The sequence below is a fragment of the Chelonia mydas genome, chromosome 4 (assembly GCF_015237465.2).
Source record: "Chelonia mydas isolate rCheMyd1 chromosome 4, rCheMyd1.pri.v2, whole genome shotgun sequence".
NCBI classification, from domain to species: Eukaryota; Metazoa; Chordata; order Testudines; family Cheloniidae; genus Chelonia; species Chelonia mydas.
In genome coordinates this window covers 60,806,162-60,833,921 of record NC_057852.1, presented here as the reverse complement: position 1 = coordinate 60,833,921, position 27,760 = coordinate 60,806,162, and the positions used below count along the sequence as shown (strand labels likewise).

The 27,760-nt window shown below is 41.9% G+C and overlaps 1 protein-coding gene across 3 annotated transcripts in view; it reads left to right on the top strand.

The window, feature by feature from the left end:
* The window catches only part of DCHS2 (dachsous cadherin-related 2), a 235,685-nt gene that overhangs the window by 168,882 nt on the left and 39,043 nt on the right, over positions 1 to 27,760 (top strand). Inside the window, exons 7-12 of one of the 3 annotated variants that reach the window (XM_027833465.3) lie at positions 257 to 356; positions 8,974 to 9,131; positions 10,525 to 11,365; positions 13,053 to 13,292; positions 21,070 to 21,204; positions 21,478 to 21,687. In XM_027833465.3, the coding sequence (XP_027689266.2) occupies positions 257 to 356; positions 8,974 to 9,131; positions 10,525 to 11,365; positions 13,053 to 13,292; positions 21,070 to 21,204; positions 21,478 to 21,687 (1,684 nt within the window). Of the gene's footprint in view, positions 1 to 256; positions 357 to 8,973; positions 9,132 to 10,524; positions 11,366 to 13,052; positions 13,293 to 21,069; positions 21,205 to 21,308; positions 21,438 to 21,477; positions 21,688 to 27,760 lie in introns of those variants that run through there. The other 2 variants (XM_043545865.1, XM_043545864.1) reach the window with 2 other exon arrangements.

Here is a 27,760-nt window from a genome sequence, read left to right as displayed (position 1 = left end):
GATATTAATGATTTCTGTAGAGAAAAGACATGCGGACAAATGAACTTTATTGGAGATTTGCTAGAAATGTATTAATTTAGCAGTATCTCTGAAATGTAGCTTATTTTCACTGACTGTAGCCATTTCTAGAACGGAAAGTGCTCCTACTATATAAATACTGAAGTTAACTGTTTTGTGGTGTATGAATTCAATTATGACGCATTAATGTCCTTTATAATATGTAAAGTGCTCCTGTAAACACATTGTTTGATGGCAGGTTTTGGAAGGACAGCCAGAAGGTACACTTGTCACCACTGTGTTTGCAAAGGACCTTGATTTTGGAAACAATGGTGTAGTGTTATATTCAATATTGTCAGGTAAGAATTTATAATTATTGTGCCCAATAGAAAGTGTATTAAAATAACGATGGGTCTAAGGGAGCCGCTACACATACAGAGTCTGGTTCCTGTTTACACTGAGGCTCAATTAGATAACTCTGGCAGTGAAAAGGGGCCTTGAAGTGAGACTATGTTTACAACCACTTTTGAGCTCCTTTTACACTGCCGTAGCAGAGCCCTCCGTATAAGTAGTAATCAGGGTACCATATGACAAATAGGTCATACCAAAATGATTGCGGAGGCATGATCAGCTAGCTTCCTTCCCATCACCCTCTGCCTCTTCACAGGGGTTTACTTGCTCCTATGACAGGTCACAGAATCTTCAGTTAAAAACTGCGGCTTTCCCAAGAGTAGGACCATAATCATCCAACAGCACATACAGTACAGAGTTTGTCATTATGAGCAACTGTTTAACGTCTCAATGGAAAAATGATCTCCTCTTTCCCATGACCAACTGAAAATCTTCCTGCTATAGGAACAGTTCATGACAGTCTGAGACAGGCATCATAAGAACATAAGAGCGGCCATACTGGATCAGTCCAAAGGTCCATCTAGCCCAGTAGCCTGTCTTCCTACAACGGTCAATGCCAGGTGCCCCAAAGGAAATTAATAGAACAGGTATCATCAAATGATCCATCCCTTGTCACCCATTCTCTGCTCCTGGCAGTCAGAGGCTAGGGACACCATCCCTGCCCATCCTGATGAATAGCCATTAATGGACCTATCCTCTATGAACTTATCTAGTTCTTTTTTGAACCCTGTTATAGACTTGGTCTTTACAACATCCTCTGGCAAAGAGTTCCACAGACCAACTGTGCATTGTGTGAAAAAATAGTTCCTTTTGTTTGTTTTAAACCTGTTGCCTATTAATTTCATTTGGTGACCCCTAGTTCTTGTGTTATGAGAAGGAGTAAATAATACTTCCTTATTTACTTTCTCCATACCAGTCATGATTTTGTAGACCTCAATCATATCCCCCCTTAATGGTCTCTTTTCCAAACTGAAAAGTCCCAGTCTTATTAATCCCTCCTCATACGGAAGCCATTCCATACTCTCTAATAATTTTTGTTGCCCTTTTCTGAACCTTTTCCAATTCCAGTATATCTTTTTTGAGATGGGGTGACCACGTCTGCATGCAGTATTCAAGATGTGGGTGTACCATGGATTTATTATCAAAAGATAATCTGAGCAAACAATGAGGCTTGTGTTTTTTAGCTCAGTTTTTACCCTTTGTTTGGCAATATGTTTGTCTGATATTGTTTGGCAACATAAAAATCCCCCAGAACTCCTACACATAGGAGATGGAATAGGCCTTAGGACCTTATTCTGATTCCAGTGAAATCAATGACAAAGATCTCCTAGACTTCAACAGGAGAAAGATTGACCCATTAGTGCTAATCAGAGATAGAGATGTGTTCTTGTCTGACTGTGTCATACATAAAATAAGAAGAGACCATCTAAACAATGAGAAAAACATGGCAGTTCCCTTGGCTATACCACATTATTTGTTCAAGACTGCAAAACCTGTTAAGAATAAAACTTTATTTCTGAAAAACTGTCAGTAAGGCGTTCACATCAGAATGCCGTAACGTTATTTTTTATACCCTGCTTTGTTTCACAGGATTTATGGAGTCAATGTCTTTCATGCTTAATATTTTAAATCTGTAATAATTGACACATAAGACAAACCATTTGATTGAATACAGGCTATACAAGAAAACGGCTCTGATGTTTCCATCTGAGTTCTACAGTTTCTCATCTGTCATCTTTGCTTAGCTAGAGCTCAGACCCATGTCTCAGTCAGTTTAGACTTGTCAATCTTATTTGTCACTTCAGAGTAAAGAACCAAAACTAAAGTATCATAAAACTAAATTACATCTCACTCTTAAGGAGAAAGGGAGGAAGTAATACCTTCATGGCAAGGCAGAGGTTACTTGTTATTATGAGCTATATTCCCTGGTATTTTCGTGCACTATACTTGCCATTGTAGGAGGAAAACACCCTAACCTCCATAAGGGCCCAGATGTTAAATCTGCTCTCTCCCACCAACAGACACTTTTTAAAATTAAATTTTTACAGCTGGATTGAAAATATTTCAGTTGTAATGTATTTGTGTAATAAGAATCAACTGTTTTTATTAATCTGAAGGTTGGTTTTTATTGCATGTTTCTCTGAAATACTAAATTTTTTTTCTATTATGCAAAAATTACAAGGTGCTAAGAACCCAGGTATACTCCTAAAAATATAGATCCAGATCGCCACCTCCTGGGGAGAGGACCAAAAGGGACTGAAAACTCCTCTGTGTTGAACTATAGAGTTGTCAAGAAATTGTCCCCTCTAGTGCGATTTGAGAGTTAGAGGGCTGCAGAGCAGGTGGCAGTCAGGGCCTCCCAACCCTGTGGACCAAGTCTGACAAAGTAAAGGCCAGTCTGTAGAGACGGCTGTCTCTCTGCATAGTCCCACCTTCCCTTCAGTATCACAAAGGTTTCCCCCATTGGCTACACAGAGAAGCCTTGGAGAGAATTCAGTAGGAATGCAAATTATTAAAATGGTTACTACCCCAAAATTTAACTGTTTTTGGTATGTTACTGCTACAAATGTCAAAAGGTTAAATATGTTATACTCTGATTAAAAACCTTATTTGGTCAAATAAAGTAAACTCAAAAAAATCCAGACCCCCCTTCAACTGTGAAATTAGATATTTTGTCAGTGATCAAATCTAGAGGCATCTGACCTTCTCCGATAATACATTTGTATTTCCTGGCTAATGGAATTTCATGTCTAGATCTTTTATTTCACAGTGGAATGTGGCTTAATATTTAAAAAATAAGAAATCAAGAATTTAGTTTTGAGATATTGTTCAGAAGATAATCCAGTACTAAAACATAATAAAGAAATATAGTCTATATTAATTACTATAAGACTACTGTAAAAAACAGGAATCAGTTTGGGATCTGCATGCAGATCCCAATGTTCTTTTCAACAATTAAGGGACTGTCCCAGGATCAAGAGTTATGAATATCAATGTCCACAGTGCAGCTTTCAAGTTCTACAGGGATGTTAGTCACTGAGCAATGTTTAGTGTTCTTAAGATCCTTAAGGAAATTCCCAGCTAAAAACAGATTAACTTGTGTAAAGAAGTTAATCATAAATGTGCACCTTTATTTAAGGGAGGAGAACCTTTAAGGGATCATTGTAGTTTACTCAAAAGACACAAATGTTAGCTTTTGAAAGTAAATGTTTCACTTTAAAACAAAAAATAAATCAAAACAAAACACCCTCAAATGCTAAAATCTACAGATGTGCAGGATCATCCAATCACAGTTCTGCTCCTATGTCATCACTCATAGAATAACTGGTAATCGGCACAGTCATAGCCTTGAAAACCTCCATCTTTATGGCATCAGTAACTGAAAATTGATCTATCTGGACTTAGTTTACTCTTGTTAATTATACAGTAGCATTTCCAAAAAGTGCACCTGTCTTTACATTTCCATTGCTTGATAAAATATGCCTGTCATCTTTAAGACCACGCAGTAGCACTGGAAAAATACAGCCTTTTACAACTCTTTGCCTAAAGCAGTTCCATTCACAACAATTCCATAAAAACATCCAAGATATGAAATTTAGGAGTGTTGTCATATTGTGAGATTTAGGATAGATATGCGGTTACCACAACTGTAGGAGTTTACATGCCAGGGACATGCAGGGTGACAAAGGTCACAGCTGTCTGCCATAGACAAGTCAAAAGCTTGCTCTCTAGGGGAAGGAGGAGCCCAGACCTTAGTAGAGATGGAATTCACAAACTTCATGTTCCCTGTGCTATCCATACTATTGGAGGGCCTTGCCAGTGACTCCCTCTCACCCAGTGAAGACAAGACCCTTGCCTTCCCTCACCAGAATGAATTGAAGTTGGCAAAAGTTCTTGAATTACTTACCCTCTCCAATGATCAGGTTTCAAAATAAGTGGAAACCTAAATGGGGCTTTATATAGAATACAGTTCCTCTAGAAATCACATAGGAAAATAATTAAGATAATAGCATTTGCATATTGAGGTCACTTATATTTGAGAAAGATCTAGTGTCCTCCTGTGATTAGTCGCTAATGATAGGTTTTCAGAAACAGATTGTGACAGCTTTGGGATTCAGGGCTTGAAAACCAGTTGAGACATCTAAATGAATTACGCAGCACCCTGAATGCCTATGTTCTAATGGCTGGAGGAACAGTTCTGTTACAGTTCATGGTCGGATACCTCAATACCTTACAGTTCTACCTCCTCTTTATCCAGATTTGCAGTATGTGCTGCTTTGTGTGGGAAAGAGCTAAGGAGCTTCGTGAGCATTGGAGAATAGCAGATAAATGAGAGAGCGAGCAGAACAGCGAGTGATTGGGCAGCAGAGGGGAGGGAAGCACAGTGGAATAGAATACCAGGGCACCAGCAGGGAACTAACCAGGAGGGAAGCACTGGGCGAGTAGGGATCCAACCACTCTAGGTGGCTAGGGTTTTCTTCTTTCCCCACTTCTTCCTCTTTCCTCAGTTTCTTTATTTTCCCCCCTCTGTTTCCCTTGTTCTCCCCTCCCCTTTATTAACAGAGCACATTGAGATGCATTGACTCAGCTGCAGTTGCCAGATGCATACTGCCTGTGGAGCACCAACTCAGGCAAATGCAGGGAGTGTGCACTCAAGAGCATTAACTAACAGTCGGAATAGCAATTCTAGAACAACTCCCAGTGTGGACACTGTATTCCAGAATAAAAATCACTTGATTCTGAATTAATATTAGTGTACTCACAATTCACCACAATTGTTTATTCCTCAATAGCTATTCTGATCAATTTCCCTGTGTAGAAGGGCCAAGTATCTAAATGTTATATGATTGTATTCCTTTTAACTGAAGGGAGGGGGTGTTGGTTACGAGGGGTGTGGCTGCTCAGCTATTTTTGGTTCTTGGCGAGTAGGCTTATTTCTCAGGCTAGCGGGTGTTGGGTACGTTTTTTCAAGTCCCGATTACATTGATGCATCAGGGTAATAGAGAGCACAGGGAATTTTTTCCTTTCTCTCACGCACCCACTTCAAAGGTATCCAGAACACTGGTGTTTTTGTTCCTCAAGCATTCATGAGAGAGGTAGGCTAGTGTGACCTGAGGCACTGTGCCCCCAAAAGGGGGCGTGGCTGGGAAAGCAGGCCCTCTTCTTCCCCTTCAACTTTAGAGCTAATGCTGGGGGCATTATATGCTGCAGGAGTATATTATTTGCTGAGCACATTCTCCCTGCACAAGGCAGGCATTTTACAAGACGGAGTACTCCATAGACAGCATTTGATTGGCAACTGCAGCTGAGACAGTGCACCTCCACAGCCACTTTTAATGCAGTTGTGGCTATAAAAGCCCCACTGTTAAATTGGATTAATATTACTTCTGTTTAAATTGGGTGTTCTGAATTTTATATATCTCTATGAAATGTTGCACATAGAATTAGTGCAGTGTTGCATATTAACATTGGATAAATGACCATGACAGTTACTTCATGTATGTTGTAAATTTAATTGTTTGCATTATGTGTGTTGTGCATATATATTTACATTGTATATATTTGTTTTTGTACAGAGGTAACCCTTAAAATCTCTGGTTTAGATAACATCTCCTTGGTGTTTTCTTATTTTGCCTCATATTTATGGAATCCTGAAACAATACCAAAACTATGTTAAGTAAATCAAAAGTGTGAAGTTTTAAAGTATGGTCTAGATGTGTATGTTTGTCTTTTATTATCCTGATTTTATAATTCAATCAATCAATAAAGAATATTTTTTTTAAATTCAGCTAATTGGAAACCACCTTCATAAAATTGAAAAGGTTTGACTTAGAATTGTGTGCAGTGAATACTTGTAGGAGCTCACTCATGCTGTAACTACTTTACTTGGGGGTGTTCTTTGTTTTTTTAATGTAAGCTTCGTTTTGTTAGAACATGAAGGATATTGTATTCATGCACATCTATTTATTATTAGTTTCAATTCTCTTTAATTTTCATTGTCAATTACTTTAAAATACATAATTTCTAGCACATGTTATAAACATGTGCTTATAGTTTGTTTTTTTAGTCCTATTTTTTCTGTCTCCTTCAACTTTCTCTTCCACTGGAATTTTCTGACACAAAATGTTACTTGGAATAATGGAGGGTAGCTGTGTATGCTGTGACACATGCTATTAAGGCCTTAAACGCAAGCCTTACCAAGGTAATATATGAAAACAGTTGTAAAGCAGCATTAATTTTCTGAAAATCCAGGGGAAAAGTGCAGAATACAATATTGTTCCATTAAATATATTTGCTTGTTCACTTTGTGTCCCTTTGGCTGGTAATTTCCCAGGTATACTGCACAATAAAAAGCAAGAATCAAACCAAAAGGGGGTTAATTGAGGCATTAGAAATGTATATTCACTCTAAAATAACCTTGAAGAACAATGGAAAAATCTCCTACAGATTGACAATCAAAGCCATGTTTTCACATTAGTCTCTTAAATTGCATATTCAAAGTATCCAGAACCAAATATTTTGCGGACACAGTTGGGGTAAGGTAATTGAATGCATAAATGGCCATTTGTGTGTGCATCTATCTAATTTGCATATGTAGATTTGGGGAACAAACAGCTCGGGTTCTCTATGGAAATTTAGCTTTTTATGGATATTTTGTGTACTACATCTGTCTTTGATTTGTTTTTACCACAGTAGCTTATTAGAATATGCTCACTGCAGCTGTATGACATGGGTCCTTGGCCAGAAGAAAAGGGGCTGTTACCCCTTTAAAGGCTCCCTGTGCAACTGGTAGCAGAGGGGGAAGGGGTATACTGGGCTGGAGCAGGTAGGAGCAAGAGGTGGCTGGCCCAGGTCAGGGGAGGCACTGCCCTTCCAGTTGACTGAATGAGGGGGGCTTATTTATACTCCATGCAGCCCCCCTGAAACCCTCTTTCACCTGGGTTAGGTTGGCAGCATCCACCCTCCCACCCATGAAATCTGAAAAAGGCCTGGGTTCCTTCATGATGTGCTGTGGGCACTATGCTAGTCACCCCTTTTTCCTTGCGGGCTGGGAAGGAATTTTTCCTCACTGCCAGGTTGGCTGAGGAGGGATGTGGGGTGGGGTTTGCCTTCCCCACAGTGGGTTTGGGACCCGGTGAAGTGGGACGGGGGTCTAGGCTATAATGTTGCAACTTAGTGCCTAAAACTTGTGCCAGATTTCCAGTGCAGATACTCATTATGGAAGGGATATGGTTATTGGATTAAATGGATTGGAAAAGGATTTAAAGGAAAGTATCCTTTAATGGAGCTGAGGAAGTGGGTTGGGGCTTCTGTTTCAGATACAGCAGGGAGCTGAACCCCCTCCTTTTATAGCCCCCTTAACCCTCATGTGAGGGGAAGATAGCAGTGTCCAAGCAATGGGATGGCTGGGCCCAGGTTGGGGGTTATGTGGACATTTTTAAGGAAATGATGATGACCTGCACTGTGCAATGTATTTTTAGGTATTCCCAGATATTGTAAGTGAATAAAGTTGCAGCCTAATTAAACCACATCCTTTGTCTGCTGGCTGGGTGACAGCAGCTATTATGCTATGCAATTATATTTGACACACAAGTTCACCTTATTAAAAATACTCCATACACAATATTTTAAGGGGGAATTTTTTATAACAAATGAATTAGAATTTTAAAATTTTTTTTGCACATTCTAGTAAAATTGGGGAGGAAATCTGCTATTTCGTTCTAGGAATTTCATTATTTCAAGTGGGACAGAGAAGGCATAAATAGCATGGTGTAGCAATACTCTTGTTAGTTAGCATTTTCTTGCTAGTCTAGAATAAATACTAATATGAAGTGGTTACTAGTGATAATTTAAATGAGAATGTACTGATTATTGGTAGTGTGGCCACTCTTTGTATAAACTATAAAAGGGTAGTTTCTTATTATCCTATTTTGTTCTAGGGCAAATATGCATAGGATTTTAACTCCCTTAGAGTACATGCAAAGTGTATTGTTCCTATTCAAAGCAAATACAAGGTTATTTACACTGCCCTAGGCGAAGATCAGACTTTGAGAGTCACAATTCTGTTCCTGCTTCCTCCTTGTTTCATGTGGGAAGTAAGTCAGCCCTATATCTGTCTCAGTTTACTTCCCCCTCCAGGACAGTTCAGCTGCTAAGGCTCCACCCACTCTCTACTTATGCCTATCCACTCCCTGTCCACTTTCCCTCTTGTGTTAGTAGCAGCCCTATGGGAGCTGATATCCCCTTTGTGCACAATCCAGTAATGTAGGTAGCCTGGTCATGGAAATAAGCGGGAAATACCTTGTAAGCCCCATGAATTGGCATTGTGTGATTGAGCTCACAGCAGATCATCCTAATTATGATCTTGATCCTCAGAGGTGTGGAGCCCCCACAACTCCCATAGAAGTAAATGGGACTTGCAGATTCTCTTACCTCAGGGACATGCTCTGTATTGTTAATTACAAAGCACAGTAATATGTGATCATGGAAGGTGTGTCTTTGGGGAAGTAATATTGTATCTTCAACATTTATATTAACAGTAATTAATTTCTTTTTTTGCTGTAGAAGATAGTTTCGGTCACTTTCAGATTGATGCCAACAGTGGTGAGTTAAGAACAACTGAAGCTCTTTCATATAATTGGAGACCTAACTACAGAATACTGGTCACTGCAAGTGACCAAGGAATGCCTCCTCTTCAAGGACATGCAGTTGTTAACATTCAGGTACCTGTTTGTTTAGCACGGATTGGAAAACTGGTACTGTATTTTCAGTTTATTTTTTTTAAACCTTTTAGAAACCCAAAGGATGAAGATGTTGAAAGTAAAATGTATATATTTTGATATAAAGAGCATATCTTCTCATCAGAATTCTCTGTAGTCTAGCTATTGTTCTACTGAACCGGGAAATTAGAGGGTGAACGCATTTTGCCTAATTTTGAAACCATTGCATTATTACGAGTTCAGAAGTTTGACATGCAATTTACAATGTTCATGACCTTTTAGGAAGAGATTGTGAACATAAGAGAAGAGAGGGAAAATTTTATCCAATAAAAAAGTTACAAATGGAGCAGAGAGTAGGCAAAGTGAAAAGCCAATACAGAGAGACTGAAAACAGAGTAATTCTGAAGACAAAATACTTAAAATACATGCAATTTCCCCACTATTACCATGCCTCTTCTCTGCCTGCCCGCACCCTTCATGCTGGCCTATATGGAGTTGTCAGAGAGACCAGCTCTGCCATGCGTGGGGAGTATTAAATTTACTTTCGTGCCCTCTCTGTAGCCACCTACTCTCTGTCCATCAGAACCACGGTAGATCTGCTTTGTTGGGGGTCTTCTATAATCCCTTAATTATATGTTGAATGTCACCCAGAATATTGTTCGTATATCACCAGTAGGAAGGTTAATTTTTGGAATATGCTAAACGTTTCTCAATCATGAGACTGATGCAACTCAACTATTGAAGAGTTTCTCCCATTCTGAGATCATTTCAATGATCTGTGGTGAAGGAAATTCTTGGACAATTTAACTAATCCTCAACAAAATCAATTGCTATTCATATTTGGCAAACTAAATTGTGGATGGTGATTTCTGGGCAACACCACATCCCTGCCACAGGAGGGAAGGCAGCTCAAGAGTAAAGCTGGGTGAGAAACAGTTTTGCCATCCCATTAGAGTTTGAGACTTTGAAAAATGTTCCCATCTCAGCTCTATTGTGGAGCTCTGCTGCGGGAAGAGAGCAGTGGGGATGGAGCCTCTTTGTGGCGCTCATAAGATTCAGGGAGGGGAGATTACCTCTTGTTCCCTACTCTGCTCCAACCTTGAGTGCCAAGGTGCTTGGAAGGATAAATCTAGGTAGCGACTTGTTGGAGGATTTTCTAAGGTTGATTTTTAACTTTTGTTAAATTGCAGGGGAGGAAGGGGGATTAAAGCTTTTCCCTGTGTTACAAGTATACAATTGTGGGGTCTGTTCTGTTCTTGATGTCTGTTAATGGGAATTATGCATGAACAAGCTACAAATGACTAGAGCTTCTTAATTAGTAAAGAAAAACGATATTGCAAAATATCCCAATAGTAGCAATGGAAAAAATATTGCTGTCTTTGTGCTTTTGTTTCAGGTAATCCCATTTTCTAAAGGGAGATCTGTCTTTTCTCAAGATATCAGGCACTTTGTCATACCTGAGAATTTTAAGCCTGCACAAATATTGAGCTCGGTGAAGTTGCCTGGTCATTATCTGCAAACCAACAGAAAACTGCATTTTAGTGTATCTGAAGAAGAGGGTGATGATCATTTTGAAATAGATAGTTCAACAGGGGATCTGTTTCTTTCCAAGGAACTTGACTATGAAACAACTTCTCACTTCCTTCTGAGAGTTGTCATGAAGGATTATAATAAGAATCCTCCACAGAACTACACTATTTTCCTCAGTATTGATGTAGAAGATCAAAATGACCACTCCCCTTATTTCCAGGATAACTTCATAGTGATTGGCATAGAGGAGAATGTACCTGTTGGCACTCTGGTGTACACATTCAATGCAAAAGACGGAGATGGCAGTTTTCTGAACAGCAGAGTACAGTATTCCATAGAAACGAGTGACTCTGGTGAAAATCCATTTCTCATCCACCCTTCATATGGCACCTTGATCACAGCAATTCCATTAGACAGAGAGGTCACTCACTCTGTTGTCCTGACAGTGTCTGCATCAGATCAGGCAATAAACTTGACAGAGCGCAGACTTGGTTCCCTGACAGCAAAAATTGTCATTTTAGACATTAATGACAACAGTCCCAGTTTTGTTTCTTCCTCTCTTTCCTATGTCATGGAGAATGCAGAGGTAGGCTCTCTGGTGCATCATGTAATTGCAGAGGATCCAGATGAAGGAAGGAATGGACAAGTTACATATCACATTCTTTCAGGCAATGAAAACGAAGCATTTCTGTTAGATAAAACCACAGGTACTGTATATTCTATATAGATTCTTATGCTATGCTCATCACCATACTATCTGCCCACCTTCCAGGAGTGTATTAACCAGTGTTACTAACATCTGTCATAGTTTTGTTTTTTCAACCTCAAGCTAAGGGAAGAAGTGTGTGCATTGGAGTGGTTTTTTTTAGATGTGTTGAACACACACACACAAACAGCTTTATATTAGAGAATGCAAGGTAAAAGAAGGACACCTTGTACTTACAGAGGAAGATGATGATATAATGATCCTTAATTCCTGTTGGAGTTCATTCCCCACTCTCACACTTTTTTCCCCCAGGAATGCTCTGTCTCCCGCACAAGATCTGTAACACTAATACCACATCCATTTCAAACATTAATCCAATTTTTCCCTTTTTATAAGGGGTGTGCAGTTGTACATCTTTTTCAGGATATAGTTGTTACCACTTATTTTTGGTTTATACTCTCATTGCCAATCTTCTCTGTGATTGCAGGCCCATGTATGTTAACTGTTTGTGGGACTCCCATAGCTTTGGGACAAATTTCTGGAACAAGAAAAAAGTTTCTCTCACACTGCTCTTTTACTACCATGGACACATAAATATTTTTTAAAATGATGAAAAAGAACCCTCTCAGGTGTAAAATAAACATCACATTAGTAAGGGCTTGTCTACACAAACTTTAGTTTGTGGCAAGCTGAGGTATGACTCTGCCTAGCCTGCCATGGTCTAATTGTGTGACTTTGCCGACATGCATCAACAGTTCACTAAAATGCTTTGATTTAGTTCTTTTGGAAACAAATAGATGAAAGCAAATTAAAGAACTGTTAATGCACATCAGCAGGGTGCACGTGGACAGTGAGAGTGTAGCAGGCTAGTGTGAGGAAGATTTCCCCACCATCTGACTGCAAACTAATTATTTGTGAGGACAAACCCTTAGTTCCAATCAGTTACGCCAGTGCAACTCCATTGGAAGCCTGATAGAGTACTTCTACACGGGGATAAAAGACCCGCAGTATCGCTGGACTGGCCTGGGTCAGCTGACTCGGGCTTGTGGGGTTTGGGCTGCGGGGCTAAAAATCACTGTGTAGATATTTGGGTTTGGGCTGGAGCCTGAGCTCTGGGACCCTGCAAGGTGGAGGGTCCCAGAACTTGAGTTTCAGCCCAAGCCTGAATGTCTACACTGTGATTTTTTCAGCCATGGAGCCTGAGCCCCATAAGCCCAAATGAGCTGACCCAGGCTAGCTAAAGTCTTTAGCACAGAATTAAGAAAGCAGTGGGGTTACATGTATGTCACTGTAATGTACATGTAATTTGTCTAGTAGAATCTTTGTCATGTGGTGATGATACAAGGAAAAAACAGCCTGACTCACATATGGAGCCCAAGGCTGAGTTTGCAGGGCTGTCAAGAGGGTGCTGTGATATCACAGTGTTTTAGAGTAGATAGAAAAAACATCTTATTTGTAAAGTGAACACATTTGATGTGAAAATCAATGCCACATTTACAAAGTTTTACATTTTCAGAGCGAATTGCACATTAAGAGATTATATAAATATTTGCACTACTTGAGCTTCTCTGGGACTGCAGAGGTTAAACGAATAGTGACTGACTATTGTGATAGCGTAACTTACTGTACTAAGAGGGGAGTGTTGTAAGGAAACAATGCCCTTTTGAACTTTCTTTTCCTTATAACAGGGTTGCTAACCACAGTCTTTCCTTTGGACCACGAAAGTCAAGAATACTACCGTTTGACTATCATGGCTCTTGATGATGGCACACCAGCACTCTCTGCAACCCAGATGCTGACTGTAAACATTCTTGATGTAAATGATGAGAGGCCAGTATTTCAAAAGCAATTGTATGAAGCTGCAGTCTCTGAAAACCAAGATCCTGGAGAGTTTGTCATTAAGGTGGAAGCTGTAGACAGAGATTCAGGTAATTTCAGTCATTTTAGCCATTACTTTCATGCTGGAAATAATGTTAATATTAATTACCACATCTTGGCTCCATATTTCTAAACCTATGAATGAAGATGGACTCCCCAGAAAGGTTTCACTCTTCTCCATGGAAAATTCAAGCAAGCCAGGGAAAGTGAGAAAAATAGAAGTAGTCGTTCTTGTTTTGCTTAGAGTTTTTGCTGAAATCAGAATCCAGTTTTGAATATTCAGGACCAAATACCACAACTGTATACAATAGGTTGTTTCTCATTTCCAAATTCCAAAGTATAAATAATCAGCAAAGAAAAAGTGTAGAAGACTATCATTGCTGAGTAAAGGGATGTTGCGAGATAAAAATCTAAAAAAAGAAATTACTCAATAATAACACATTAAATAATTAAAACAGAAAGACTATTTAAAATATAATTTATCTTGTCATCCTTTATGCTGTTTAGTCTTGCATTTCACTTAGGCATTCTGATCCACATGTGTGGAGCCCCAGTGAAGTCTAGTGGTTCTGTCCAGAGGTCCATCTGTACAGATCACATTGGAGGATTGTGTTCTTAGATTTGATGCTGAAACTTGTCTGGTCAAGTTCAATTTTTGGCTTTCATGCCCTAACGTAATGCTGCAGTGTTTGGGTTGCAGACACTAAAGGGGAATGTTTAAATTTATAAAAAAATTATATTTAAAAGACTTCATATTATATCTACTAATACTAGGCTAAGGAGAATATTTATTTAAACAAAAGGTAGAAAAACTAAATGTTGCCTCAAGCTATGTAGCACTCTCCCTTTAAAACATACTTCCCAAATGTCAAATTTCCCCAGCAAGGGGCCTTTTGCTCTAGCACCATATATAAAAAAGTTTACATTAGGTGAGCTGTGGGTGTATTTTCAGAGTGAAATCCTGGTTCCATTGAAGTCAATGGCAAAACTCCCTATTAACTTCAGTAGGCCAGAATTTCATCGTCTGTGCTTAAAGAAAGAATATTATTACAAAGGACTTGATTCTCCTGCCTTTGAAGTGAATGACAAAACTTCAGTTGATATCAGTGAGAGCAGAGCAGAATCAGGCCTAAATTTTGGGAAACCATCACTTAAAAGTCGTAGATCTAGAATTGTATGGGAACCTGATGTGGACGGCAGTCAGTGATTTTTTCCCCCAAAACTTGAAATACTAAAATAAATGTAAACTAAGTTAAAGTCAATATTTGCAACTTCTGTTCCTTCAAAGCAGAATATTTCTAGTGTTTAAAAGTTATTTTAATAGGTAAAGATACTTTTATTGAAATAGAACCAGCAAATGTGCATGAATTTCTTCTGGCCAGAAAGGGGCACTGTCATCCAAGATTTTTGTTGTAATAGCACAGAAAAGGAATCTTGACCTAGAAGCCAGCTGCAGATTTGTAACACGATGAAAAATTGAGGACATGAAGACTTTGTGTATTTTTTAAAGTTAATAACACTAATGTTTTTTTCAGAGACATACAAAATGGATGAGGAAGAGGGGTTCCTCTTATACTCAATTCCTCTGTACCACATGCTTTCTTCCTCCACATATGTTTTGCAGTATAATATAGTGCTGTGCTACGTAAAAAAACATTGTTAAAGAGCTGATTGACAAAACCGTCCTCTGCACTCAGCAAGATTTATAGTTCTATACTGTGCTCACAATCATTGTGAAAGGCAGGTCTGAGGGGGACAGACCAGTGGAGATACCATGTAGGAGGGACTCTTCATCCCCGTGTGTGCCACATATGTGCACTGTTGTGCAAAAGCTGTACCTAAGAGACCACTGAAGGCAGGTAACCCTATGGGTCCATGCATGGTGTGAATCTACATGGCCCAAAGCCAGCATAATAGCTGAACAGTATCTGTGCCCACCCCCTTATCACATGCCCCAAAGTATTATTTTTATTTATGTTTTGTTAATCACCAACAGCGTGTTCAGCACTCTACTCAATATAGAAGTGAAGGCAATACCTGATGTGAAAAGTTTACGGTCTAAAAGAGGGAGGCAGAGAAGCATGGGAAATTTGCTTGAATTCCACCCCCACCTAATCCCTGTAATTATTTTTTACTCCTTTCTTGTGGGAAGTGCAGAAATGAAAATTGTGGGAGCATTTAGAATGAGGAGGTGGTAGCGGAGGCTTGGGAAAATGAGATAGGAAGGACACTCCAAGCATAAGGGGTGGCATAGAACAGTAGCCAGCAGCAGGCTGTCTGCATAGAAGCACTGGGCTGGAGCAGTATGTTGTGGCTGAAGGTTCCTTCCTCCAGTTCTGTTATTTTTGAACACATTTTCCAGTAATCACAGTCCTTCTGTTGGGGCTTTTTCTCACATTATCAAAATTTGGCCCAATGTTATGTGTATATTGCAGTCCGATTCAAACCCACAACCAAAAGGTGGGGAAACATACAAAGTAGTTAAATAAGCATACAACATGTTGAAATAAATGTTGTTTTCTTTTTTATATATTTGAGAATAATGCCACAATTATTTTTTGCATATGGGCTGTCACCTTGCTTTTTAAAATACATCGGTGGACACAGCTACATTTCACATCCACAAAGTTACTTGTTTGCCCTAGAGATAGGGCTGACTTTCCTCCTTTCACTGATTCTTTTTTTGTCTGGTGTGTTCCTTGACTGGCCACATGGAGGAGTCCTGTTTACTGCCAAATGCACCTTCCAGTCTTCTCTTCCTCACTAGTTCTCCCACTTTGTAGATTCTCTCCCTATTGAAGAGGGAAAGTATGCAGCTGTAAATTAGTTTGTGTTTGACTCAGGCTTCCAGTCTGACCACCACTTTGAAGTATCGGTTATGAAAGACTGCATTAGTGGCTGAGGCCACTTTCACTCATTTTGACATCCACTGGACATCCTGCTCCACCAACTCCCACGAGTGTACCACAGGAAGAGTCCTTTAACCATTAGGCAAGCAGCCACTGCATTTCTACTGGCACCCCAGACTGCCCCCTTTTCTCTCAGAAGGAAGACCTCTTGCACTGTATGAGGGCCTGTGCTCCTGTGGAATCTCCACCTGCCTCACAGGAACTGTAACTTCATTGTCTCCTTCTTCTGAGCCATTGCACCCAGGGAGCTGTCTTGTCCTAAATTTTGAGCAGTTTCTCCTGAGCATGCTTCCTGTGAGTTCCTCAAGCTGCATCCCAAAAATTGTCTGGAGACACATGCTTCCTGCAGGTCCAGTAGGAGCGTGCACTGCAAACAACACACAAATCTAAGCTCTCAGACATGAGAGCAAAGATAACTGCAGAGTGTTTCAACTAGGTAAGATACTTGAGTTGAGGAACCCCCTTTATAGCAAAAATTTTGGGCTTTGAACCAGCTCTGTGTGTATCTAATAAGTTCTGCCTTTAAGCTCCTGCTCACCATTGTCTGCAATTCCAAATATGAGTATCATGAAAACAAAATCAGAGTATTAATAGTGATCTTAATACCATAAACCTGGGTGAGATTTTTTTTTCAGCTTTTGATGTGCAGAAAGAGTTGATTCAAGTATAGGAACTCAGTACTAAAGCTGGAAAGCAGTGCCTTGTCCTGGGAGGAGTCCAGTTCAGAAGTCCCTGTTTCCAGAGAGTATGTAGTAATCTTCTTGCCGTGTTCTCATACTGCTTCCCACCACATCTATGCATACGTGATTGCCTGATCATTGCACTCTGCTGGATCACTGGAAGAGCATGCACACTCGAGCAGCTGGCATTGCAAGAGAAAGTTCATATTTGAGGCTCTCTGTTGTAGTCACAGGTATTGGGGTTAGTGATGTAGCCCCACCTGATCATTGCATCCCTAGACTGGCCAACTACAGTGTGGCGTTGATTAAGACAAAACCTTATAGTCCAGAGTTGATCTTCACCGAGTAATAGGTGTTCGACTGGTGGGGGCCAGAGCACACAGGCTACAGGGGCATTATCTACTCTTGTTTGCCATTATTGAATCCTTGCCTGTTCAGGTGATAATGTTAAGGGGTTAATGGTGGCAAGAAAATTTTGTCATGTCTTTAGGCAACTAAGCATCGGTGTTAAATCATATAGAAGATGTCTTGGATCTGTGCATTGCTTTGTGCACTCTGCTAGCAACTTTCCCGCGTATATTGGGGGAGCAATACCTGCGAGGATATAGAGGCTGTTGACATGGGTAGGCTTAAGACATACTGTAATGTAGTGGCAGGTGGTGTTAAATACAGGGACTAGCTTCTTTGTATTTGGGTTTTGTACCCACGGTGCACAGGCATATTCAGCAGAGGAGTAGCAAAGAGCCAGTGCTGTTGATCGCAGTGTGGATGGATCTGCATCCCTCTTTGATGCAGCTTGCTGAAAACATTGTTTTGGATGGTAACCTTGGCTTTGTTTTTCTCAATATGGGTTCTAAAGGAGAGTGTGTGGTCAAGAGTAACAGCGAGGAATATGGGATTTATGGAATGAGTAAGTGTGTAGTCCTGCTTCATTCATTTCATATTAGTTGTAAGATGCATTTTTCAGCTTAGGAACTCTGCAGGAGAGCAGCTACAGAGACTTCCCAACTCCTGTAGAGCTTCTGAGATCTGCCACAGAGAGGATACTGTGGAGCCAAGAGTTAGAGTAAGTGGGAGCATGGGGGAGCCTGGCTGTCCATCCTCCTGACTTTTCTCTGGCTCGTGAAGTACAAACTCTTCAGATAGGAGATTCTGAATGGTGGAAAAGTGTTTCCTCGTTGTGGGTTTGTTGGACTCCAAGCCTTTTTTACCAGTAGTTGGAGCAAAGTTCCACTCAAACTTCCAGAAAAATAATTCCACTTGGGCAGAAAAAAATTCTTTTAAAAAAGGGAATGTTTCAGAAAGTTATAATCAACTGGAAAAGGGGGGTTGGAATGAAAACACTTAAGCTTCCTTAGCAAGAGCTGTCAATAATGTACCTCCAGAGGTGGGTTAAGTCTAAATATGTCACTTGTTCTGCCAGGTGTGTGATATTGTAATGCACTGAACGTATGATCACCACTTCCCTCTCCTGGATAGAGTGTCAGACATGCTTAAGTGTTTATCATCCTCTAATGGACTTGCGGTCCAGTGGCTGGAGGCTTGAAGGGAGGATATTATAAGCATTCCCACACTGGCAATTGATCAAGAATGTCCTGTAGCTCAAAGGATAGAAGCTTGTGGTTTTTATTTTAAAGGTTGGAAATTTTATTTCTAATAGTGCATTTATGTGGTTAGCTGACTGTTATGGTAGCTATGTGTCTGTGTAGCATTGGCTACAAATAATGACCGTTGTGAAGAATCTGTCCATGAAGGTCTTATTCAAGGCCTTTAGTTGCAAAAAGACACAGGGTTTTATCACAAGTTCATGTCATCTCTATCCCTAATTCAGTAGTTATCTTCTTTCTCTGTTTACGGTGTTTGTACTTTCAGATGTAGATAATGATTGCTACATACAGTTGACTTGTATCAGCTAATGTAGCCATTTTCCAAACAGCTAGAGCTGCCGTGATGCTTTTATATTTAGGTAAGATATACTTTGCATGGGGAAGGGCTGCAGTAGATTGTTGACCTTCAATTTTGCATGAGGTTACTCCAGGGTTGTATTTTCCATTACATGTTTTTCTCTGATCTAGAAAGATGTAAGAGCATATTTAATGTATCCTCTTTCTCCTACACAACTTTACTTGTATTTTGAATAAACCTGTCATCCCTTTGAACTAATAAGAAGCAAGTCCATTTACAGTAGTTAGTCCCTTAATCAAATGACAATAACTTCATTAAGGTGTGTGAATCTGTTTCACCAATACCAGTTAAAAGAAAAACAAGGCCTTGGCTAGCAGGCCTTTTTTTCTCCTCACACTGAGTTTACATGGATACAACTCCAACTCTAATGGAGTTTATCCGATTTCCGCTGGTGTATGTGAGAACAGAATCAAGTCCAGGGTGTCTGAGCCTAAATAGCTTCAGAATTTGCTAAGAACTCCTACCCTTTCCAGGTGCATTAACTGTACCTAAACTACTAATAGCCTGTTGTTAGTTTAAAAAAAAACACAGAAAAATGATCAAATGGAACTTGTGAAAAAGCTGGAAATATACTTGCACAATAGTACAAGATGAATACAAGTTGCCCTTGGTGTATAATATAGGATTAATCTCATTGAAGTTAATAGTGTGAATGATCTTACTCTATAACCAACAATGGAAATGTTATACTTTCCTTGGAAGAGCATTGAAACCACAACAAAAATGGGAGAAATTGTTTTGAATCCATAATGGATAAGAATGTGGAAGCAGATTTATCCATCTACACAGGAGGCAGACAGCTTTGAAAAGAAAAATTAAAACAAGTCTACCTTTGCTAATCTCCTTATTCTCCAGAGCAGGAATGGGCAAACTACAGCCCATGGGCTGGATCCGGCCCACGAGCTGTTTTAAGCCGGCTTGCAAGCCGCACCACGCAGCTCAGCCCCACTCTGGCTGGAGCGCTGGGTCGGGGGCCACACCACGTGTTTTCCAGAAGCCACGGCATGGCCCCACTTTGGCTCCTACGTGCTCCAATGGGAGCTGCCGGGGCAGTGCCTGCAGATGGGGCAGTGTGCAGAGTGGCCTGGCCGTGCCTCTGCATAGGAGCCGGAGAAGGGACATGCCACTGCTTCCAGGAGCTGCTTGAGGTAAGCATCACTCGGAGCCTGCACCCCCTGAGCCTCCCCCCATCCCCCTGCCCCAGCCCTGATTCCCCCCTGCTCTCCAAACCCCTCAATTTCAGCCCGGAGCACCTTCCTGCAGCCCAAACCTCTCATCCCTAGCCCCATCCCAGAGCCCGCACCCCCAGCTGGAACCTGCACCGCTTCCCGCACCCCTGCCCCAGCCCAGATCCCCCTCTCGCCCTCTGAACCCCTTGGAACCAGCTCAGAGCACCCTTCTACACCCCAAACTCCTCATCCCCAGCCCCACCCCAGAGCCCGCACCCCCTCCTGCACCCCAACCCCAATTTTGTGAGCATTCGTGGCCCATCATACAATTTCTATTCCCCGATGTGGCCCTCGAGCCAAAAAGTTTGCCCACCGCTGCCCCAGAGACACCCAGACATGATAGTGATCCCATACTATACACCAAGTGATATGTCTGCATGTATAATCAGGAATTACACAAGACAAAGTTATAATGAGCTCGTTAAATAGCAAGGTGTTCGAAGGACTAATTAGGAATATAGTATGGAGTTCATACTTGTAGAAACTTATATTGGAGGGAAAAGTCTTAAACGGTCATTTCTGGGAATCCTAGAAGGCTTTTTGAAACCAAATATTTCATCTTGGAGATTTCTCCCTGGCAAGATCAACTGAAGTAAAGATACTGATGCCAGTCTCTTGAAGTCATCATGGGTTCCTGAACAGGTTCCTCTAGGCACACTGCTTCTGAGATGCACATGAGAAGTGAGTCACTAATAATTTTAAAAACAAACACTTTACTGAGCTGCTAAAATGTGCATATGCCAAGACTCAATTACTGTATGATCTTGTTGCTCTTGTCCTTCTCTGTCCTTAACTCCAATCCTTCTCAATTACATTACCTACGCTGATCATGTCACACCTAAAACTAGATTATAGGTTCATCAGGGCAGGGACCATGTTTTGCAGTTGATTCTGTGAAGTGCCCAGCTTATTTTGTATAAGTTTCCTGCAAAAACAATGCTATTCCATTAATTTCATCCATAACACTTTCCGCAGACTAAAGATCACAGAAAAAAAGTATCATAAAGCAGCATATTTTACTGGATTTTCCTTTCTGTTTTTAAGGAATAAATTCCCTGCTTCAGTATGAAATTTTACCAGGAAATGGGTTTGAGATTTTCCAGATAAACTCAGATACTGGACAGGTGATGACAACTGCCTCACTTGACAGGGAGGCCCAAGAGATTCTCAGTATAAAAGGTAACAGTGTGAGATGTTTGATGTACTGTAAAATGGGATGTGGAGAGTGTGGGTTCACTTATCAGTGTTAACTTTTCTCAATTTCATGTGACTTTTTCTGATAGGTGTAGCAAGATGTTCAGGAACAGAGAGCAGCTGTATTAGCACAAGTACTCTGATTTTCTGTAGAGCAGAACTCTATACATGGACTCTAATATTTTGATACTACTGATGAAGATTCATCATTACACTAACATCACTAATATAAGCTTGCTTTCTGTGTGTTAATCTCAGTCCTCGTTCGAGACAGTGGAACCCCTTCTTTATCCAGCACAGCAACAGTTATCTGCAAAGTACTGGATGAAAATGACAATACTCCTACATTTCTCCTTCCTGTCCCTGAGATTCAGATTCTGGAGAATCAAGAGCCTGCAATAGTGCACACTACACTGGCTGTAGATAGAGATGCTGGCAATAATGGAACTTTACGATATCAAATAATTGGTAAGTATGGTCTTTATTCCATATATTACTAATACCAAAAAAAGTTGTCAGAAAATAGTTAAACAGGAGTTTCAGGTTTTAAAATAGTTCTGATTTCAGCCAGTCCAGATAGATCTCAGCTAGAGCAATGGGGAGTCCTAAGACTCCCTTTAAACTGAAAAAACCTTCCACCTCCTCCACTGGCACACACTTCCAACCCAACCTCTCAGCCTGGCGATCAGATTTGGGAGTGTACAGAAGAGAGGAACAAAAATAATCTGGAGGAGTGAAAATATGAAGAAAGAATAAAAGACCTAAATATAGCTTGCTGATGAAGAGAGGGCATGGTAAGTATCTGTAAGTGCATGAAGGATACAATCACCAAGAAGAAGGAGACATTTTTCCAGGGTATTACATATGGGATGAAATGTGTAATGTTGCAAAAGCTCTTTCTGGTGAGGATAGTGACAGAAGGGAAGAGATGAAAGCTCAAATGTTTGGGACATTTAAAACTAGACTGGATAAAGCAATACAAGAATATACAGCAAGAAAAAATCCTGCATTGGCAGGGAATGAACTAGATCAACAGTTTTGAAAACTGAGCTCACCTTCAGGAAAATGAAACCAATTGCACCCCATGTCATCCCCTCCATGGATCATTAAAGGCCTGCCAATCTTAATGTTATACCCCTTATGCATGTCCCACATTTGGGAAATGCTAGATTCTTCTTCGAGTAGATGCAGCTGTGTATTCCACTTAGGTGTGTGCATGTCCAGTGCCTTGTGGTCTTCTCCAGTCACTTGACTAGCAGTGACTAGAGAAGGGCAGTGCTCTTGCCTTGTGGTCTTAGTCCCTCCCCTGTCTATCTGAGGTGGCGCCTCTCCAACCCCCATCAATTTCTTCTTACAGTCCATGGCTGGAGTTAGAGCTCTTTTTGGTCTTAACCTCACAACCTTTCACTATTTTAGTGTCTTGTTCTAGTTGTATATAGTTAGTACCCCTAGTGTTAGATTTAGTGTTAGTTGTATTTAGTTAAATACCCCTGTGATGCCATCACCGTGGTTTAAACATTGTCCGTCGTGTGGGGGAATGATCCCAATAACGATACCCCACACAAGGTGTTTGCTGTGCTTGGGTGAGGCCCAAGTCAAGGAGTGGTGTTTGATCTGTAGATTGTTCATGAAATAGACTCAGGTGGATAGGGACCTTCGCCTGAAGCAGCACCTGTCCAAACAAGCCATGTGGCCTGCTTTGTCACCAAGGCTCTCATCGGATCTGAGGTAACTCTCGGGTTCTGAGATTGTTGGCATTTCGTGCTCTGGAGCCAGCACTTCTCTGAATGAAGGAGCAGATCCTTATGGAGAGCGCAGAGGAAAAGGTTGCATAAGACTAATCAAGTCCATTCCAGTTCTCCTGGGGACTCTTCTGCTCCCCCCAGGAAGAGCGTGGACCAGCAAGGGTAAGTGCCAGGATGTGGAATGTCTCTAACCACTCCCCAGAGTAGCATGTAGGGAGGTCAGAGACACCGTACCAGGAACTACACTTCTGACCCTGGGGCATCTGTTGAGTCCAATATCAACAAGGCATCCACTGTTTGCATGCTGGCAGTATACCAGGCAGATATGGACCACCTCTGCCTTACCATCCCAACCTCTCCTTTCATCCAGGACTTTGCCATAGCTACATCCTTTACATCCCTGTTGGCTGGATGGGTCACTGAACCCTTGGGCTAATTGGCACCGCACACCAATGTTCCCCTTCCACAGTCTGTGGAACCAGGGCCAGTACTGGGCTCAAGCAAGGGACCTCCTTGGCATTGGAAAACTTCTTGGCATGGTTGCATTTGGCATGACAGATGTTACCATGGTGGCTTTCACAGCCCTCCATTTCAGCACCATCAGCTGCTTCAGTACTGCCGCTGACTTCAGTGTCAATAACACTTCCAGTAGCAGCATACTTGGTGCCAGCAGTATGGCTTCCATCATCTGTACTGGTCCCTGCCTTGTTTAGGACGATGGATGAGTCAAACCAGTTAATCACTTCCTCAGATATGGCTCCACCTTTATCCCCAGAAACTTGAGGCTCCTCGGCGTTGAGGTCGTGATCTTCCTCCTCCTGCTTTCTATAACCTGACCCATATCGGGGACCCTTTATGGAGCACTATGAGCACGAGGATTGGCACCTGTCTCACAGTTGGGACAGGGGCCCTTGGCCCAGTGCCTGCTGTCCATCAATACCTTATCCTTATGCCTAGTGTCCTCCGTGGGATGCTCCTTGGCTGGGGAGGTCACACTTCTCAGCTCACTCTAAGGAGAGATCGCCAGGCAGATTGGTGGTGGCAACTGTGGACCCACAGCAGGATCAGGCACTAGTGAGCCTTCCCCGTGCAGAGCTCATGGAGCTACTCCTTCCAGCTCCACCAATCCAGGAATGGGAGCCAGCATTGGCACATTTTTCAGAGTAGCAGCCATGTTATTCTGTAGCCGCAAAAAGAAAAGGAGAACTTGTGGCACCTTAGAGACTAACAAATTTATTTGAGCATAAGCGTTCGTGAGCTACAGCTCACTTCATCGGATGCATCCGATGAAGTGAGCTGTAGCTCACGAACGCTTATGCTCAAATAAATTTGTTAGTCTCTAAGGTGCCACAAGTTCTCCTTTTTTTTTAGCATTGGCACAGTTAACCAACTCTTCTTCATCCCCAGATGATTCAGCAGTGTCTGGCTCTTCCACTCCAATACCTGAAGATTTCAAGGACTCTCCAGACCTTTTACAGCATGTAGCTGCTTCCCTGGGCATTCAGGCAGAGTTATGGCGATCCTGCAGTCTTCTGCTCCTGGGAGATAGCCCTTCCTATCAACGATAGGATCCTAAAGCCTTCTTTGAAGAACACCTGCTTCCATACCGCCCACTGCAAAGCACATGGAGAAATGCTATTTTGTCCCAGTGTAGGGATTTGAGGGTTTTTACTCCCACCTGGCTCCATATTTCCTAGACATAACTGTAGTGCATGATAGAGTCTGGCAGGGCAGGTTTAAGTCCTCTCCTAAGGACAAGGACTTGAAAAGGATGGACAGGAAGATTTACATTTCCTCCTCCCTGTAAATGCAGATGACAAACCAGCAGGCATCATTGTCCAGGTACAGCTTTATAAATTGGACAGCTATGTCTAAGTTTGTGGACCAGCTGCCTGAAATTTGTAGAGAGAAAGTTTGGGTGTTTATCATCGAAAGCCGGTGAGTGGCCAAGACATTATTGCTGGACTTAGCAGATGCTTTGGCGAGACTTGTGGCCTCTCTGGTGACCATAAGAAGGGCATCCTGGCTGTAGACCCAACATGCAGAGGATTTGCCCTTCGGTGGCAGGGTGTTATTTTCTCACGACATGGATGGAACCCTCTCCTCCTTCAAGGATTCTAGGGCCACCCTATGGTCCTTGGGGTTGTACATACCACTAGTTCAGAGACTGCTTTGGTGGCCAAAAGCAGAAACAATACCACCTGCAACACACCTTTTGGGCAGCCTTTCCCTCCCCTGAGACAGCGGGATTACCCCAGAAAGGGGCATAGATCCCAGAGGAGAAGACAATCAGGTCCAGGGTTCGGCCAGTCAAAACGCTATCCCCTGACACCCACCCCAAGTGCCCATTTTGACTCCTTGATCCAGAACAACAGTCTGGTCATCACTTCCTTTACCCCCATCTCCTTTTAGGGAAAGGCTAGCTCACTTTCACGATGTTTGGGGATCGATTACAACTGTTCTAAGCACCGTCAGTTTGGTCTTTGCCAATTAGATTCTCTCCACTCCTCCTCCTCACCATCCCTTCCTGTCCCTTTTTGAGGTCCCCCTCATGAGATACTGCTCATCAAGCTGATCCATTCTTTATTGGCCTTGGGAGTACTGGAGGAATTTCCTCCAGAACACTGGGGTCAAGGCATCTATTCCTGGTACCCAAATCCAAGAGAGATTTAAGGCCTAATCTTGAACTCCTCAACCTTAACAAATATATCAGATACAAGAGGTTCCATATGGTCACCCTATCAGCTGTCCTCCCCACGTTCACTCAGAATGACTGGTTTGCTGCTCTTGACCTTCAGGACTCTTACTTATATGTGGCAATTCTACTGAGCCACAGAAGACTTCTCCGGTTCGTCATGGCAAGTTGCCATTTTCAGTACACAGTTCCTTTTAGTCTGTCTTCTGATCTCCCTCCCCCCCCTCCCACAAGTTGTTACCAAATGTATGGTCGTGGTGACGGCATACCTCAGGAAGAAGGGAATCCATGTCTTCCCATATCTGGATGACAAGCTACTAAGGGGCAGGTCCAGAGAACAAGTTCTTGCTCATGTATGGATAACACCATGCTTACTCGACCATCTGGGTATCATCCAAAACACCAAAAAGTCAACACTGGTCACAACTCAGAAAATTGAGTTTATTGGGCCCTAATAGACTGCATGAGTCCAAGAGCATTTTGTCAAGCAACTGTTTCCAGACAATTCTCTGCTTTTGTCTCAATCTGCAGTCTCAATCTTCCACAACAATTCACATGTGCCTGAGGTTCTTAGGTCACATGTCTGCATACGCACAGGTGGTTCAGTTTTCAAGGTTGCACCTTTGTCCTCTTCAGATGTGGCTCAGAACTGTTTACTATCGAACCCCTCACCCCCTGGACAGGTTGATCCGCCTCCCTCCTTTGATCCTGGACTCCTTGCAGAGGTGGACAGTTCATGGGAATGTATGTCAAGGCATTCCCTTCGCCTGGCCCTTCCCAACCAGCACTATTGTCACCGACACCTCCTTCATAAGTTGGGGAGCACATCTGGGTAGAGTACTGCACCGATATAACATTTGTATCCAAGTCTGATCTGCAAAAATTGTCCATGGATGCAGATATCTGTGGATCTAAAATGTATATCCGCAGATTGGTAGTGCTCTACATCTGGGGTCACTGAAAGTTCAGGCTCTGTGGTCAGAGCAGGAAGCTTCCGGCTCTGTGGTCAGAGCAGGAAGCTTCCCTGCATATCAATGTCCTGGAGCTTTGGGCCATCTACAATGCCTATCTTGTTTTCCTAGGCTGCATCAAGGGTTCAGTAGTTCACATGCTTACAGACAGTATCACCACAATGTATTATGTGAACAGTCAAGGGGGAGCACACACAAGGGTGCTCTGCCAAGAGGCGATCAGGCTGTGGCAGTTGTGCACTGAAGACTGTATCATTCCAATAGCCGATCACTTGCCCGAGGTCCAGACTCATCTTGCAGACCATCTCAGCAGGAATTTTTCTCTTAATCACAAGTGGTGTCTGAAGCCAAGTGTCCTGCGAGTCATCTTTTTAACGTGGGGCATCCTGACGATTGACTTGTTCTCTATAAGGGAAAACATGAAATGTCACCTGTCCTGCTCTTGAGAGGTTCTCAGTCCAAGCTCTCTGATCAATTCCTTTCACCTCAACTGGCAGTCAGCTCTCCTGTACACTTTTTTCCTCCGATCCCAATAATTCATCCTTAAGCTGAAAGTGGATTGGGCCAACACCATCCTCGTTGCCCCGGCATGGCCAAGGCAGTGCTGGTTTTCTGACCTTCTTGCACTGTCAATTCAGTCTCCCATATCCTTTCTGTCCATCCCAACCTGCTCACACAGAATCTTGGTCGCACTTCCTATCCCATGCTCAGCTCTTTGCATCTTATAGCTTGACTGCTTCCTAGTTGAATGAGGAGGAAGAGCAATGTTTGGACTCCGTCAACAGGTCCTGATCAATAGTAGATAACCCTCTACCAGGATGTTCTTTTCTGGAAAATGGAAGTGTCTTTCAATGTGGTCATTGGCCCATGGAGTACAGCCCATGCTGTAAAAGATGAACTGCAAGTTCAGTCATCAGGCATTGTGCTTAGCTCTTTGAGGGTGCATCTAGTGGAGATCTCAGCCGTTTATCCATCGTTTGTGGAAGATGGGTGTTTTCGAGTGCCATGGTGGTGAGATTCTTGAAGTGAATTCTTTGTCTCCATCCACCGGTGGAACCATAACATGGTCTTAGTGGACCTCCATTCAAGCCTCTGGGATCTTGTCCCTCTCCTCAAAAATGTGCATTCCT